This window comes from Rhynchophorus ferrugineus, unplaced genomic scaffold, assembly GCF_030347505.1.
Source record: "Rhynchophorus ferrugineus isolate W39M unplaced genomic scaffold, kcgeb_rfMv2 rfM3, whole genome shotgun sequence".
In the NCBI taxonomy this organism is placed as follows: domain Eukaryota; kingdom Metazoa; phylum Arthropoda; class Insecta; order Coleoptera; family Curculionidae; genus Rhynchophorus; species Rhynchophorus ferrugineus.
Window position 1 is genome coordinate 72377883 of NW_027472582.1, and position 14097 is coordinate 72391979.

The window sequence follows — 14097 nt, forward strand, 5'->3', positions numbered from 1 at the left end:
TCTGTTTGGGCCTTAGATTTGAGCATACCATGTTTTTCATACGGATAATTTAACGTTGCATGCTCTCGAGTGGGTAAACCATCAAGTTTGCTTGTATTAGCTAAAGACGGACTAACAAAAAATATTGTTCACGCTGTAGCATTGAGATATTAATATTATTTAATGAATTAATGATATAAATAATTATTACTTAAAATAAATTATAATCGATAAAAAAAAATATGTTTGGTGTTTTATTATTTTTATATTCCCTCGTTGTTCACAGCTCTCCATGCCTTTTTCACCCATATATCACATACTTATACACTTCCAATAAGTTAATTATTTGTCAGCATTCTTCTCACCCGGTCCCGATACCACGTCCGCCTCGTCCAGTAAATGAGTCATCAGGTGCCATCTACGTAATTCGTCAACAATGCTGTTCTGTATTTTCCTACAAAAGGCTAATACTTAAATTGTTTTCAACCAACAAAAATAGGAACTACATAAAAGACAAACTCGCGTTCGGTTACGTTACGTTCGACAAACCGCAGCCTTCTTCGATATCAGTTCGATTGCCTCGCGTGTGCCGTGTTTACGTTTGTCGGAGTTAATAACGGGACATGGCCAACCGCGAAATAGGGCCGTGCCATACGTTCCGCGACCGTGTCACCGTCTGCTGGCGACACGACTCTCGCATTCCAGACGATGGCCGTAAATTTCAGGTGTTGTTTTGCTTTGTCGCCGGCAGGACCGTTCTACAATTTATAGTGCGTCTTAAACCCTAGGAATTTATTCGCTATTTTTCTCCGTGGGGCCGTGGTTTTTTGCGGAGAAGATTTTATATGATGTTTTATAACATATTTTAAAGCATCATTTATTTAACTATAAAAAACGTAGCGACCGCTACGACACTTTAGGCCACGACGTATTCACCTACATCAAGTTCAAAGGTTGGCAGCGCTGATGGATGGGTACCATGCGGTTCCCGGTAATAAAAGACCACCACGACGACGTCTCGCTAGTTTTTCTTTTCTCTACCCCTTTGTAACCTAACCTAATATTTGTCCATTCTCCCGTCGACCACATGTATCGTTTAACATGGAAATCAATAAGTTTTTATTCAACCAGTTCTCAGTTCCTGTGCGAATTCCTTCCACAAAATATCAGTGAGTGTTAGGACAAACAATCGTATCGACAACCACACATTCCGACCGACCAGATGAACACACCAACAATTGGTGACCACGACGTGATCGAAATGCCTAACAGATAAACCAGCCCATCAGAAGCTACTCGACAAGTGCTCGACATGTCCATGGAAGGATAGGACGAGGAACCCAATGAAAATCACATGGTCGGCGTCATCCCACGAGATTAACGCAATGGACGAAGACCACAAAAGCCCATCATGCTTGCATCACAAAACAGGACTCGTAAGGTACCACACTTATAGGTACCCTAAAATATATCGGAAAGCCCCAAGACGAACAAAGTCCTGCTACTCCTTGGATGGTAGCTGATCGCGTAAAACTCCTCGCTCAGGTTGGGATCCCCATCTCATAAGCAATCTCTGGGCGATTCATTGCGTGCAAATATTCGCGAATGATATGATGTACACGTTCAGTTTATCTTTAGAGTGTCTGCTATTTCATTCAATTTCAATTTACGGTCATTCAAAATCATTTTGTGGATTTTTTTATTATTGTGCTCATTTCACCACGTCTAAACTTAGCATACCAATCCTTGATGGTTGATTTTCCTGGGGCAGTATCCGGAAACTAGGCATCAAGCTTCAACTGTACTTTTTCGCTTCAAAAAGCAATATTTTATCGACACGCGAAATTCTATTTTATCCATTTTTTTCACAATAACAAAAGTTGCTTCACTCAAAATGCTATAATTCACAACTAATGATCCGACAGCTGTCAAATTTATAGACGCATCTTTTGAGGGTTAGGGCTAACCAAAAACCATATGGATTTAATTCTAGTAGCGCCATCTATGTGTCAGGCCAGGGACTTTTCAATTAAGCTGACAGGTTAGGAACAAATAGACTGTATCATTTAGATCATTATATATCTTCTTCTCGGGCATAAAGAAGTCGATTCGGATCACAAAGTACATCGTCTCGTTTCCAAACAGTTTCGTGTCGGTTCGAACGGTTTTACACCGGCAGCCGAACCGACCAACAAAAGAAGGGAGTAAATTCTCCTGAGTTTAATATGTTCCATACTTCGTGTGGCGATCTCGTCGCAGGAGCCAATGACAAAGCAAAGCAACAGCGCCGCAAATTTATCACCGTCGTCCGGAATGCCTTTCGCGTCGCCAACAGATGCCCGGCCGAGAACGCGCGCCCTCTAGCCGCGGTCGACGAGCCCCGCTTATTAGGTCGGCCCGGCCTTTAGGAGAAGACGATTTGCGAAAATGTCGACGAGAACTTACGGCTTATTTTTAGGACGCCTCGAATATTATATAATAAATTCTAGGTAACGATTTCGTCCGTTAGGAAATATTCAGGCCGTATAGGATTATCGCCCACCATTTTTTTTATATATATCTTGGAGAAGTGGGGTGCTATTTCGTAACCGCATGCCATTAGGGCAAAATATCTTATGATAATGTTTAAAGCAAAATAGTTTTCAGGGAATGGGCAAAATAATATCAATAATCGATATATACACAATATTTATTTATTAATAAGGTAGTGAAACGAAATTTAGTTTTAATATATAGTATATCCAAAGTAGCAGTGAACTCACATCATCTGAATTTCGTATGACGTCAAAACGGTGCTATGTTGCCGCATTCAAGTTTAGTTTTTTCTTCGATATATAAACTTTATGATATAAATCAATAGTGACACAAAATGTTATGAAATATAATTTGCTAGCGACCCGTCCCGGCTTCGCACGGGTGCAATGCTGATACTAAATTAAATACACTACAGAAAAAATATGAACGTTGTATATAAAAACATAGCGGCCCGCTCCGACTTTGCACGGGCATAAAATATATATGCCTATGTCACTCAATGAAAACATGATTAAAATCGATCCAGTATTTTTGGTTCATTCATTACTGCCCTTGGCCTGCACGCATTAAAGTTGGAGTAAAACAATTGCTCTTCCCCTATACTTACTATGAAGATTTCCTGCTATCTTTGTAATATCTAAATTCATACAATTTTTATTACATTACACATTTTTAAAAGCAAATTTTAAATTTGTAATATCTCCGAAAATATTTGTTTAATTTACATGCTGTAAGGAACCATATTGATCTATATTAATTGCACACTGTATTTAAGGTACTTAATTCGATAAGGATTAATGCCGTATTGCTTAAAATAGCTTCGTAAATAAGCCATTTTCTCACGTAAAAAGTAAACAATAAAAATGGTTAATGTGGGTTATCCCTAAAAGATAAACATATACCATCGCGGACTTTTTTGTAGACCTTTTTATGGTGTACAATACTGTAGTACATTAATTTGATCTAACTCGTAGGGTTAGGCAGCGTTTTGCTAATTGCTAAATAAGCCTAAAAAATAGGTTAATTTTCGACATCACGTTAGAAACCTCTAAAATTAGCAATGTTGCCTTAGTATATTATGCATGTATTATACATATAAACTTTCCTCTTGAATCACTCTATCTATTGGAAAAAACCCCATCAAAATCCGTTGCGTAGTTTTAAAGGTTTAAGCGCACATAGGGATATAGGGACAGAAAAGGCGACTTTGTTTTGTACTATGTAGTGATAATATTTTTGTTTGATTATTTTATTTATATTAGAAATTTGTTATATGTCAGAGCCAAAATATAATAAAACTGAGAGCTGCTGGGGCAACATTGCGACATTTTGACATGTCGCCCATGTCGCTACTGTTTTGAATAGGCATTATGTTTTAAAAACAGCACTCAAATACTCCAAATTAATTTATGCCGGTTTATTGCCATTGCGGATGAAACTAAAAGACCGTCCTTTGTCGAGGGAGTTAACATGTTCCAAGCAAACAAGCCTGCACCCGTATAACATATATAACAATATAAAATTACGTAACAATGGCGATGGCTTTTATATACAATTGCACAAATTATCATTATAACGACAATATTATTATATAGGAAGCGGAGACAAAGGGATCCGCAGTAAATTTCAGGTAATAACCCTCTTGCTTGTTGTCGTTGGGGTTGGCAACTGAGCTGCGGAAACCTCGCCCGGATTTATCTGTCTTGTAAACTAAAATTCAGCTTTAATATATTAGAGCTTAATGATGTGGCGAGTAGGAGAGGATCCTGCACAATTAATAATTATTGCAGGAACCGTCGTGCTCGATGCTCGAGTGCTTTGTGTTGTATCGTTTGGGCTGTAAAAATTTCATCTTCTGGTGCGAGAAGAAGCAATTAATTGGTTACAGGTATTGACTGGAATACAATCAAACGATGACCACAGAGAGTATTCTTTGACAGACAAAGCAGTTCCGTTAGAATAAGTAAACCGTTCATGTGTTAACAGTAAATTATGCCTAGCTGTAATTAAATATTGATGACTGACCATCATCGACAATGTAATTAGGAAACTATGAGAAATTCTGATATGTGTCAAGACAAGGACGGCAGATTTCGCGTTATAACAATGATGCTGGAGTAACTCTGGAGTAGCTATTTAGAATAAGTTGACTTCATAGAAGACACCATCACGTCGTCAGAGCATAATTATTTGATAAGTTACTTTTATCAACATTCTACATTTAAAAACAGAACCATTAATACAAAAGTTATGAAGCGATTTTGAATATTTATTTCGTAAACTCTAAGTTCTGTGTTTTTTGTATGACATTTTTCTGTATGTTTAATCAGAATCATCTTTATTTTATGATAAATTTGTTGATTTCAATACAAATAAATGTGATTTGGTGTTAGTCTATGACTAAATGTGTTCTCTGCTTTATTACAAATATGTTTATTGTTATTAAAGTAAAAGTACTGCTCTACTAAATAATGACGTCTGACTTGAAACTAGCGTTAACTGATGAAACTAGTAATAGTAATAGAAATAACTATATTTTTGTTGCAGGTAAAACCAAAAAAGCTCTGAAAGCAATGTTATTGGTAAAAATTGTTGTTGTGAAAATAATAATAGTACTATAATGAAATTTAAAAAGGACAATTAATCGTAAAAGAAAGTTTAAATGTATTTTTATCTTTATATAAGTTAGATAATATGCTAGATTCTTCTATAAAAATGCATGTTTAGTCACCTAAATAAACAATCTTATCCCTGAGCTTTGATGATACATTCTTTACATAGATAATAATATTAAATTAGTGATAATATTAAGAACTGAATATATTATCGCAGATAGCTAGTTTTTCGAAGATAAGTTAATTTTTTTTTTGGATATTCTCTTCACACCAATCAATATTTTTGAAAGTATCAAATGTAGTACTCTTTTAACCCCATAAAATAGTCAAGTGGTATCAGTTCCTGGTTATCTTGAACGCCAAATAACATCACTTCCTTTAAAATCACCATGAAAATGTGTCTCATAATAACTATTTTTTGTCATTTGATATGATTTTCATTTCAATTGATTTTTGGTACTTAGTTGTAAATCTGCGTTTTAATTAATATCAACAATTTTGCCGATGTAAATGTTTCAAGACGTGATTAAAAATAAAATAGGCTTGTTGTAATATATATTTTTGGCTCTTACGTCGTACCTGTTATTAGTTTTTGTTGATATAAATAATTCTCTCACAATATTACATATCTTTGGAGTATATATATCTCAAAATAGTATTTTGTTGTTCTCTGTGTAGTGACCAACAATAATCCTTCATTATGTTGATATTACATCTTTGCTATTATCGTTACTCCATACCTCTTACACCTTGATGAAATCCTTCTTGGTTTTCATTTACTTCATCACATCAAATTTGCGGGAAAATAAAAAGGCAAGTTGGTTGTGGACTAAGACTTACGAGACCACCAAGAGCGTCCTATTTGTTTATCATATTACATACGATAATTTTATAGTTAGGGGCATTCGCATTCCTCGAAAATGTAATTTATTTAAATGCTATCTAAGAATCCATTTCCTTGATACTCAAGGTTGGACAAAAACATCACTTTACGAATATCAAATCTAACAAAAATGTCTTTCTTCAAGTTAGTTTCTAAAATTTTATGGTGTTTATATATATATATATATATATATATATATATATATATATATATATATAAATATATTGAGATGACATATATTTTATTTAAAGCAAATTAGTGTTAAGCTAAACCTGACAATGTTTTTCTAATACTATTCGAAGCGCCGTAAGCCATTTTCTCCACGAAACCGGAAATTCAGCACATACCTTAAAGATAGTTTAACATTGGAACTCATCTAAATGCAAATGATCCGCAGGAATATTGTGAATTTCGTACTTCCGCGTAAAATTTCCGCAAAAACAACAGCGCCGAAACAAAGAAAGTTTTAAAAATATTATGTATATTTTACAGTTAGGCTTCGCTCCAATTTGTTTTTGGTTTTGCTTCATGGAAAAACAATTATTTTACATGTATTGAATTTATGTCATAAACTTTACGTTATCCAGTTAGAAGGTTTGCTATCAAAGATACCTGTGATTATTTGATGGTTTTTCAACACGTCAATTCAACACGTAAACTATAGTGGGTGTTATCTACGCTTTAGAATGATCAAATCTCCTTTGTTTATGTGACAAAATGAAGTACTTTTGCCGAGTTATATCCTTCGTATCGAATCATATCAGTCACAATAACACAAACTATATTGCGGAACTTACCTATCATTGAATTTTGTATGTCCATATTGGTTTCAACTAGTGTTAGGAACTATCGACTGAAATCAACTATCGACTTTGTATCGTGATTAGTAATTGACTACTTTTTACTGTCGACTGCTTCTGTTGCTATTTTTGGTTCGACTGTTTTTGCTAGTGACTGTTTTCAGTCGCTATTTTCAGTCCGACCGATTTTATTACTATTTACTATGGACTGTTTCAGTCTTGTAATTTTAGTTAAAATTTTCTGTTCTACTACTTTCGACAGATTTTTAACATTCTGGCTTTGTCCTAGCCGCGACCTTGAAAGTAATGCGCTTATTTTATATTTATATAGATTTATATGTAATATATGTGCTTTTATGTTATTTCGTAGTTTGCTTGTGAATAACTATGTACTTTAAATTAATATAACAGCATTTTGGAACGCTAGTTTTCGAGGGCAAAAAAATTGTAAACGATAAATAGCAAAATACTTTTGACTGGCATAATAGGTAATACTTTGGGCTGGTATAATAGGTAATACCTTTATGATAAACTTCTACGATTTTTGTCCAAGCCTTTTGTTTCTCATAACTTTTTTCCTAAAATATTGAAAATTAAAATTAAGTTTCAAAGGTTTCAGAAATTGCATCGATTCCAAAAGTTTTGAAGAAGCTTTTGCAGTAGCAGTTGTTAAACCTCTTTTAAAAATATTGACGGTAAAGAGGTGAATAAAATATATTAAATATTTGTAATAAATAAATTTTCTGATAGGGAAACTCTACTTTAATATTCAACAATTTATTTTGATGGCTATTAAGAAGAGCACCACAGTTTTCATTTGTTGACGAATGGACTATCTTAACAGAATGTGTTCAACTTTTTAAGCCCACTAAAATAATCACCACCGAGTTATTTGGTGAAAGATATCCCACGATGTCTTTAGTTATACCTTAGTTAGTCTTTAGTTATATTTATAGGAGGACTGCAACATTCCATCAAATCCAGGATTTCAACAAGTGAATAGACAAAAAAATTACAAAATTGTCTATTAGAAAGTCTAATTTGAAAGTGAACACGATATGCAGGAAATCCACATTTTTAGATCCTAGGTTAAAAAAAGCAGGATTTGGTATTGCGAATAATGCTGAGGAGATACGAAAAGTTATCATAATAGAGGTATTTTCCATTCTAACTTCAAAAAATTCAAATATAGTTCCACAACTCGAAAATCAAGACATAATTACTAATGAGGAATGTATTAGCATCTGGAGATATTTTGATAACAAATGACTAGAATGAAAAAACTACTCCAAGTACTGCAACAACTTTACAGATTAAGCAGCATTTCGAAATTCCATTTATTATGCGTTTAGGAAACCCATTGGATTTTTGACAAGCCCATAAAATGACACTACCTGAATTATATCTATTACGCGTAAAATATTCCTCGATACCCGCTACATATGTCCCCCCAGAAAGGGTTTTTTCAAAATCTGGACAAGTAACTAACGATCGAAGAAATGGCCTCACGGGAGAAAAGTTGAACATGATAATATTCCTGAACAGTAATTTAAAAATATCTCCGTTCGAAAATAAACAAAACTTTTATATAAAAAGGGTCTGGTAATTATTGTACGATCATTTTTAGGTTCGTCATGTATTAGATTTTTCAATAATTAGGTATACGTTTACATTTTATTTAGTAGTTATGGTTATTAAATATCTTTAGTTTTTAGGTTTTATTTAAGTTGTGTTGTACTATTTATATTTATTATACTATGTTATTTAAAAACAGCAATTAATATATTAAAACACGATAAAACATTTGTGGTGTTATTATTCCATTTCTTTTTACAAATCCAGAGAATATTCAGTATAAAAGTAATCCTACTTCTTTTAAAATTATATTATTTACTACATGTTAATAGAAATTAGTATTTTTTTCCTTTTCTTCAGGTGAATGAATATATATACATCTCTGTCTCCCTTATACTACCCTTGGAATATAAATATAAATACATTTAATAATAACTGCTCCAAGCATTGATTTCCGTCCTTTCCTATCTCACATTTTATATGGACATAAATTCGTACATCTTCGTCTGATATCACGAACGGAAAAAAACAGTCGATCCGTGAATTTGACTGAAAATAGTCATTACTATTTTCAGTCGCTATTTTTTTGACTAAATAGTTCCCAACGCTAGTTTCAACGTTTGTTTCTACAACATTAGTTAGTATATATTGATAATTGCGATTTTCTGCCAATTAACTAATACATTTTCCCATATTATCAGTACTCAATATCTTTCCTTTTCTTTTTTATATGTTCCCTCCAACGAAGTTTAGCAACAAGATTCACTTCGATTTGCTATATGAAATTATTCCATTATATACTGTTATTGGTGCTTTGGTGCTCGTTCTGTCTGATCATAACACATTCCTACCCAAATTAACTTTCGTAGTCAAAGTTCGTCATTTTTTATTTGAACAAAATCCTTATCAAGTGACCCAGCTTTGCCCTACTTTCTAACCGTATATTTGGTAATGAAAATTAAGGAGTTATTAGGGCAAGCGATGCGTTCCCCATTAAGACACATAAAGAGCGATAAATCATCGGGAAGAACCATAAATAAAACCGATAATAAAAACAAAGAATCACTCTCCGAACCGATAGATGTTGAAAAAGCTCATGCATATTTACATATTCCCTTCTCCTCGATACACGACCGTTTTTTCTATCGTTTCCAATCTACAACACAAATCAGTCCTTCTGTAAAGGGAGAATTGATGAGCGCGGCGGACAGGCAACAAAGCAATTTACGCTGACAACTCCCCCATATTTCAGAGATGGTTGATTTGCCGATCTGCCGATGCGATCGCTTTTAGGTTGGCGCTGGCCCCGCTAGCGCTCTCGGAAAATTTGTGGAAACTGCGCGGCGTTTAATCTTGGCGCGCGGTGCAGCCAGACGATGATTTTAAATGTTCCCGTGCAGGCTGTCGATCTGAGGATCGAATACTTCATTCCGGTCGGCGGTTTTTTTTCCCTGCGCGCTGCGTGGATATCCGTGACGGGACGATGATATGTCATCCGGAAGATAGGCAGGATTTTTCTCGGTTTGAAATATTGTTTTGCGGGCCGATATATCACGCGACAGAGGGAAAAAAATCATTAATCAATAATACCATTCGCGGGTTTTCATGAAGTTATATTTTTTATAATAGCGTCTGAATTCTGACTAGAAATATAATCGAATCTATAGTCTATCTAAAGCAGCAATGATCTCACGTCGATGAACTATTTATGACGTCTCCTAGACTACAGAAAATGTTACCAAAATAACACACCGAACTATTAAAATCATACATTACAACCAGAATGCTTAGAGTCAAACAAGAAGAAGCTTACTTTACAATAAAAGAAGCTAAAGCAGGTATACCACAAGGAAGTGTACTGGGATCAATGCTTTATCTACTCTACACTTATGATATACCACAAATGGAAGATATTACGATGGCTACATTATCTGATGATACTGCGACTATAGCTGTCGGGGACAATAGTGAAGAAGCCTCAAATGACAACAGGCAAGTAACAATATAACTAATTGGACACAAGATAGGAAAATAAGAATTAATGAAAGTAGATCTGTACATATGCAGTTCACCTATAAATACACCGTACAAATACCAATAACATTAAACAATACCATCATTTCATAGAGCAACAACGCTAAATATCTCGGAATGAATCTTGATGCAAAACTTCGCTGGAAGGAACATACAAAGAAGAAAATAAAAGAACTGGAACTGAAATATAGGAAAATACCAATTGGAAATATGGGCTAATTGGAAGAAAATCATAATTATCAGTACATAATAAATTGCTATTATATAAGCAAATACTGAAACTCATATGGACATACGTTCAATTACGGGGATGTTCTGTAAGGAATAACATAAATGAAATACAATTTTTTCAGAACAAAGTCCTGAGAGGTATTGTGGGCGCACCCAAATACTATAGAACTGATTACTTACATCGAGATCTTCAGATATCCACAGTCAGTCAAGAAATCAAGAGAATTGCAAGGGGGCATGAGGAAAGACTCCATTCTCCATGAGAATATTGAAATATTGTAGCTTTTGGGTACGAGCAGAACAGGGTACAGACACAAAAGGATCAAACCATCTGATCTTGTGTAGTGTTGTGTGCATATAATAGTGAGGTGCATATAATAAAAAATACAACAATGACATGTATAAACATTATCTCACCACATACTAAGTTAGGGCCGATGGGTCCTCCTAGTTATATACCTAGATTTAAGTTATCATAAAGACAAATTGTGGGTTAGACGGGAACGGCTAGTAATAATGTAGTAATTAAAGAAAAGAAATGACGTCAAAACGATCTAATCAAACGGTTATATATAGTAACATTTTAGTATAAATAAAATAATGAAAAAAGTTTTTATATAATAGAATTTATTGAAATATTATAATACATCTAATGCATATGTTATCGAAAGACATTTTATGATTACACCGAACTCTTTTCTAAACCTTCTATGGCATCTCCTGGAGGCTTATCCACTTAACTAATAATTGTATATCCAAGTAATGCATTTTATTTTGATTAAGAACCCATTTTCTCTAATACATTTACCATATCTGTAAAACAGTTAGTATTCATTCTAGTAGTAACATTTTAACCAAATGCTCATATATACTCTGAACAAATACACACATATCTACGAACTTAAATATTTCACACCCTGCTTTATAATTTTCTGTAGTTATCCTTTATTAATTATATACACACCTGTAGTTGTTTCCACTGTATTATCAACATTGAATCACAATCCCACATCCAGAAAGATTGAGTCACTCACTCTCATATTCTAAAGCACTATTCAAGTCAATCACTAATCTGTTAATTTCCAATCTAGCACCACTTTATAATTCTACCTTTTGTCAATGTTTCCTTTTCTGTGTCTTATGGGGTTCATGGAAACCTATTATAGAGAGTGTATTGCTTTCCTTATATCCAAACAGTTCTTGCTTTTATATCTTTTCGACCTGCCTCTTGCTTCATTGATTCTTTATCTTACCTCATAATAATTGAATTTCATTAAGTATGCAGTGATAGGGAGGACGACGTTACACTCTTTGGCCATATTATTCAACCACCTCCTATAATGTTTTTTACAGGCTTATTTCTAAAAAAATAAATTGCATAATACACAATTAAACATTTCATTTATATGTCGCAAGTGACAATTTAAAATGAATCATTCTTTAACATGCTATCATCTAATTTTATTTTATGATTTGCAAGCCAATATCTAATTACAGCCTTCGCCGACCACCAAATATTCGATACAGTATGTAACTCCAACTTATCAGAAATGTAGTATTTGTAGGAGAAAGGTGTAGAAAATTATGAAAATTATACCAATTTTTCCCAATATATACTTTTTTACGGTGAAAAAGTTGTTACAATGCACCTGCTAAATATTGTATTTGCCCATGTACTTGTTTTATATCTACGTAATGTTTATATATTATTATTATTAGTCGTCATATTTAATTGATGCTATTAGTAACAGAATATCGAGAAATATTTTGAAAGCGTTATTAATCTTTATTAAGTAATTGTTAAAGGATTAGTTCTGCCTTGAATTTACATTACAAATTTCTACGCTATTAATACTTGAATCAATATTGAAGGTAATTTTGATCTTTTGCCGCAATATTTGTCATTGCACATAAAATATTACTTATTTAGTGTTTGGATGAGAAATTGTCTAGACGAGAAGAACAAACAATTTTAATACATGAATAACAAAGTGTGCTCATACATATATAATGTAAAAATAAGTCGCTAGATTCTAATACAGCGACATATACGAACACAAACACAAATATTTGCTTATTTCTGAGGCGAGTTTCTATTTCCAACAGAATCTGTGGAAGATAATACGAACACAAATATCATTTCGGCTTTTTCGGCATCGACCATTTTTTCTCCGACGTTTTTATCTTCGCGGAAATTGATTTCTGCGTCTGTCATCAATTGTTCCGTTGGACACAAAGAAAATATTACAACATCCTACGTGTGGATTGCCATTAATACAAAGCGGGAAGAAATGGAGTCGTATTTTGATGCGGACCGAGTATATCCAGGAATTCGATATACGATTTTACTGGTTTAATGTGGCGTGTTCAAACTCTTTGGCGGTTTTGTCAATAATCTTTTATTGCGCACACCATATTTGTGTTATATTTGAATTTATAGATAATTGGGGGAATTTTTTTTAAATTTAATTATTACATTGTTACTAGTCGTTTCCGTCTAACCTACAATTTGTCTCTATGACTTAAATATAACTTAAATATATATACCTAGATATCTAGGAGGACACTATCTCTGGTAAAATAATGTTTATACATGTCACTGCTGTATTTTTTTTATATGCACTTCACCACACAACACTACACAAGATCAGATGGTTTGATTCTTTTGAGTCTGTGCCCTGTTCTGGTCATATCCGAAAGCTGCAATACTTCAATATTCTCATGAGAATGGAGTCTTTCCTCATACCCACTCGCAATTGTCTTGATTTCTTGACTGATTGTAGTTATTTGAAGGTCTCGATGTAGGTAATCAGTCTTATAGTATTTGGGTGCGCCCACTATACCTCTCAGCACTTTGTTCTGAAAATTTCGTATTTTATTTACGTTACGCTTTTCAGAACATCTCCATAATTGAACTCCGTATGTTCATATAGGTTTAAGTATTGGCTTATATAATAGCAATTTATAATGTACTGATAATTGTGATTTACTTCCAATTAGCCACTAGAATTTTCTATATTTCAATGCCAGTTCTTTTCTTTTCTTATTTATAGGTTCCTTCCAGCGAAGTTTTACGTCAAGATGCATTCTGAGATATATAGCGTTGTTGTTATATGAAATGATAGTGTTATTTAATGTTATTGGTGCTTGTACGGTCTGTTTCTAGTTGAACTGCATATATACAGATCTACTTTCATTAATTCGTATTTTCCAAGCTTGTGTCCAATTATTTATGTTGTCACTTGCCTGTTGTAATTTTCTTGAAGCTTTTTTACTATTGTCTCCGACAGCTATAATCGCAGTGTCATCAGCAAATGTAGCCATCGTAATATTCTACATTTGTCATATATCACAAGTAGATAAAGCATTGGTCCCAATACGCTTCCTATGGTACACCTGCTTTAGCTTCTTTTATTGTAGAGTTAGTTTCTGACTCTAAACATTC

General features: G+C 33.7%; 1 protein-coding gene and 1 long non-coding RNA gene across 3 annotated transcripts in view; one reads left to right on the forward strand and one right to left on the reverse strand.

Moving 5' to 3' along the window:
• LOC143192338 (uncharacterized) overlaps positions 1 to 588 on the reverse strand; it is a 380442-nt gene extending 379854 nt beyond the window's left edge. Inside the window, exons 1-2 of one of the 2 annotated variants that reach the window (XM_076397614.1) lie at positions 486 to 588; positions 345 to 423 (exon numbers count right to left, since the gene is read on the reverse strand). In XM_076397614.1, coding sequence (XP_076253729.1) covers positions 345 to 397 — 53 coding nt within the window. In that variant the 5' untranslated portion in view covers positions 398 to 423; positions 486 to 588. Of the gene's footprint in view, positions 1 to 344; positions 434 to 485 lie in introns of both variants that reach the window. The other variant, XM_076397613.1, reaches the window with a different exon arrangement.
• LOC143192342 (uncharacterized) overlaps positions 1 to 14097 on the forward strand; it is a 200243-nt gene that overhangs the window by 47730 nt on the left and 138416 nt on the right. The gene's annotated exons all lie outside the window — the stretch shown is intronic.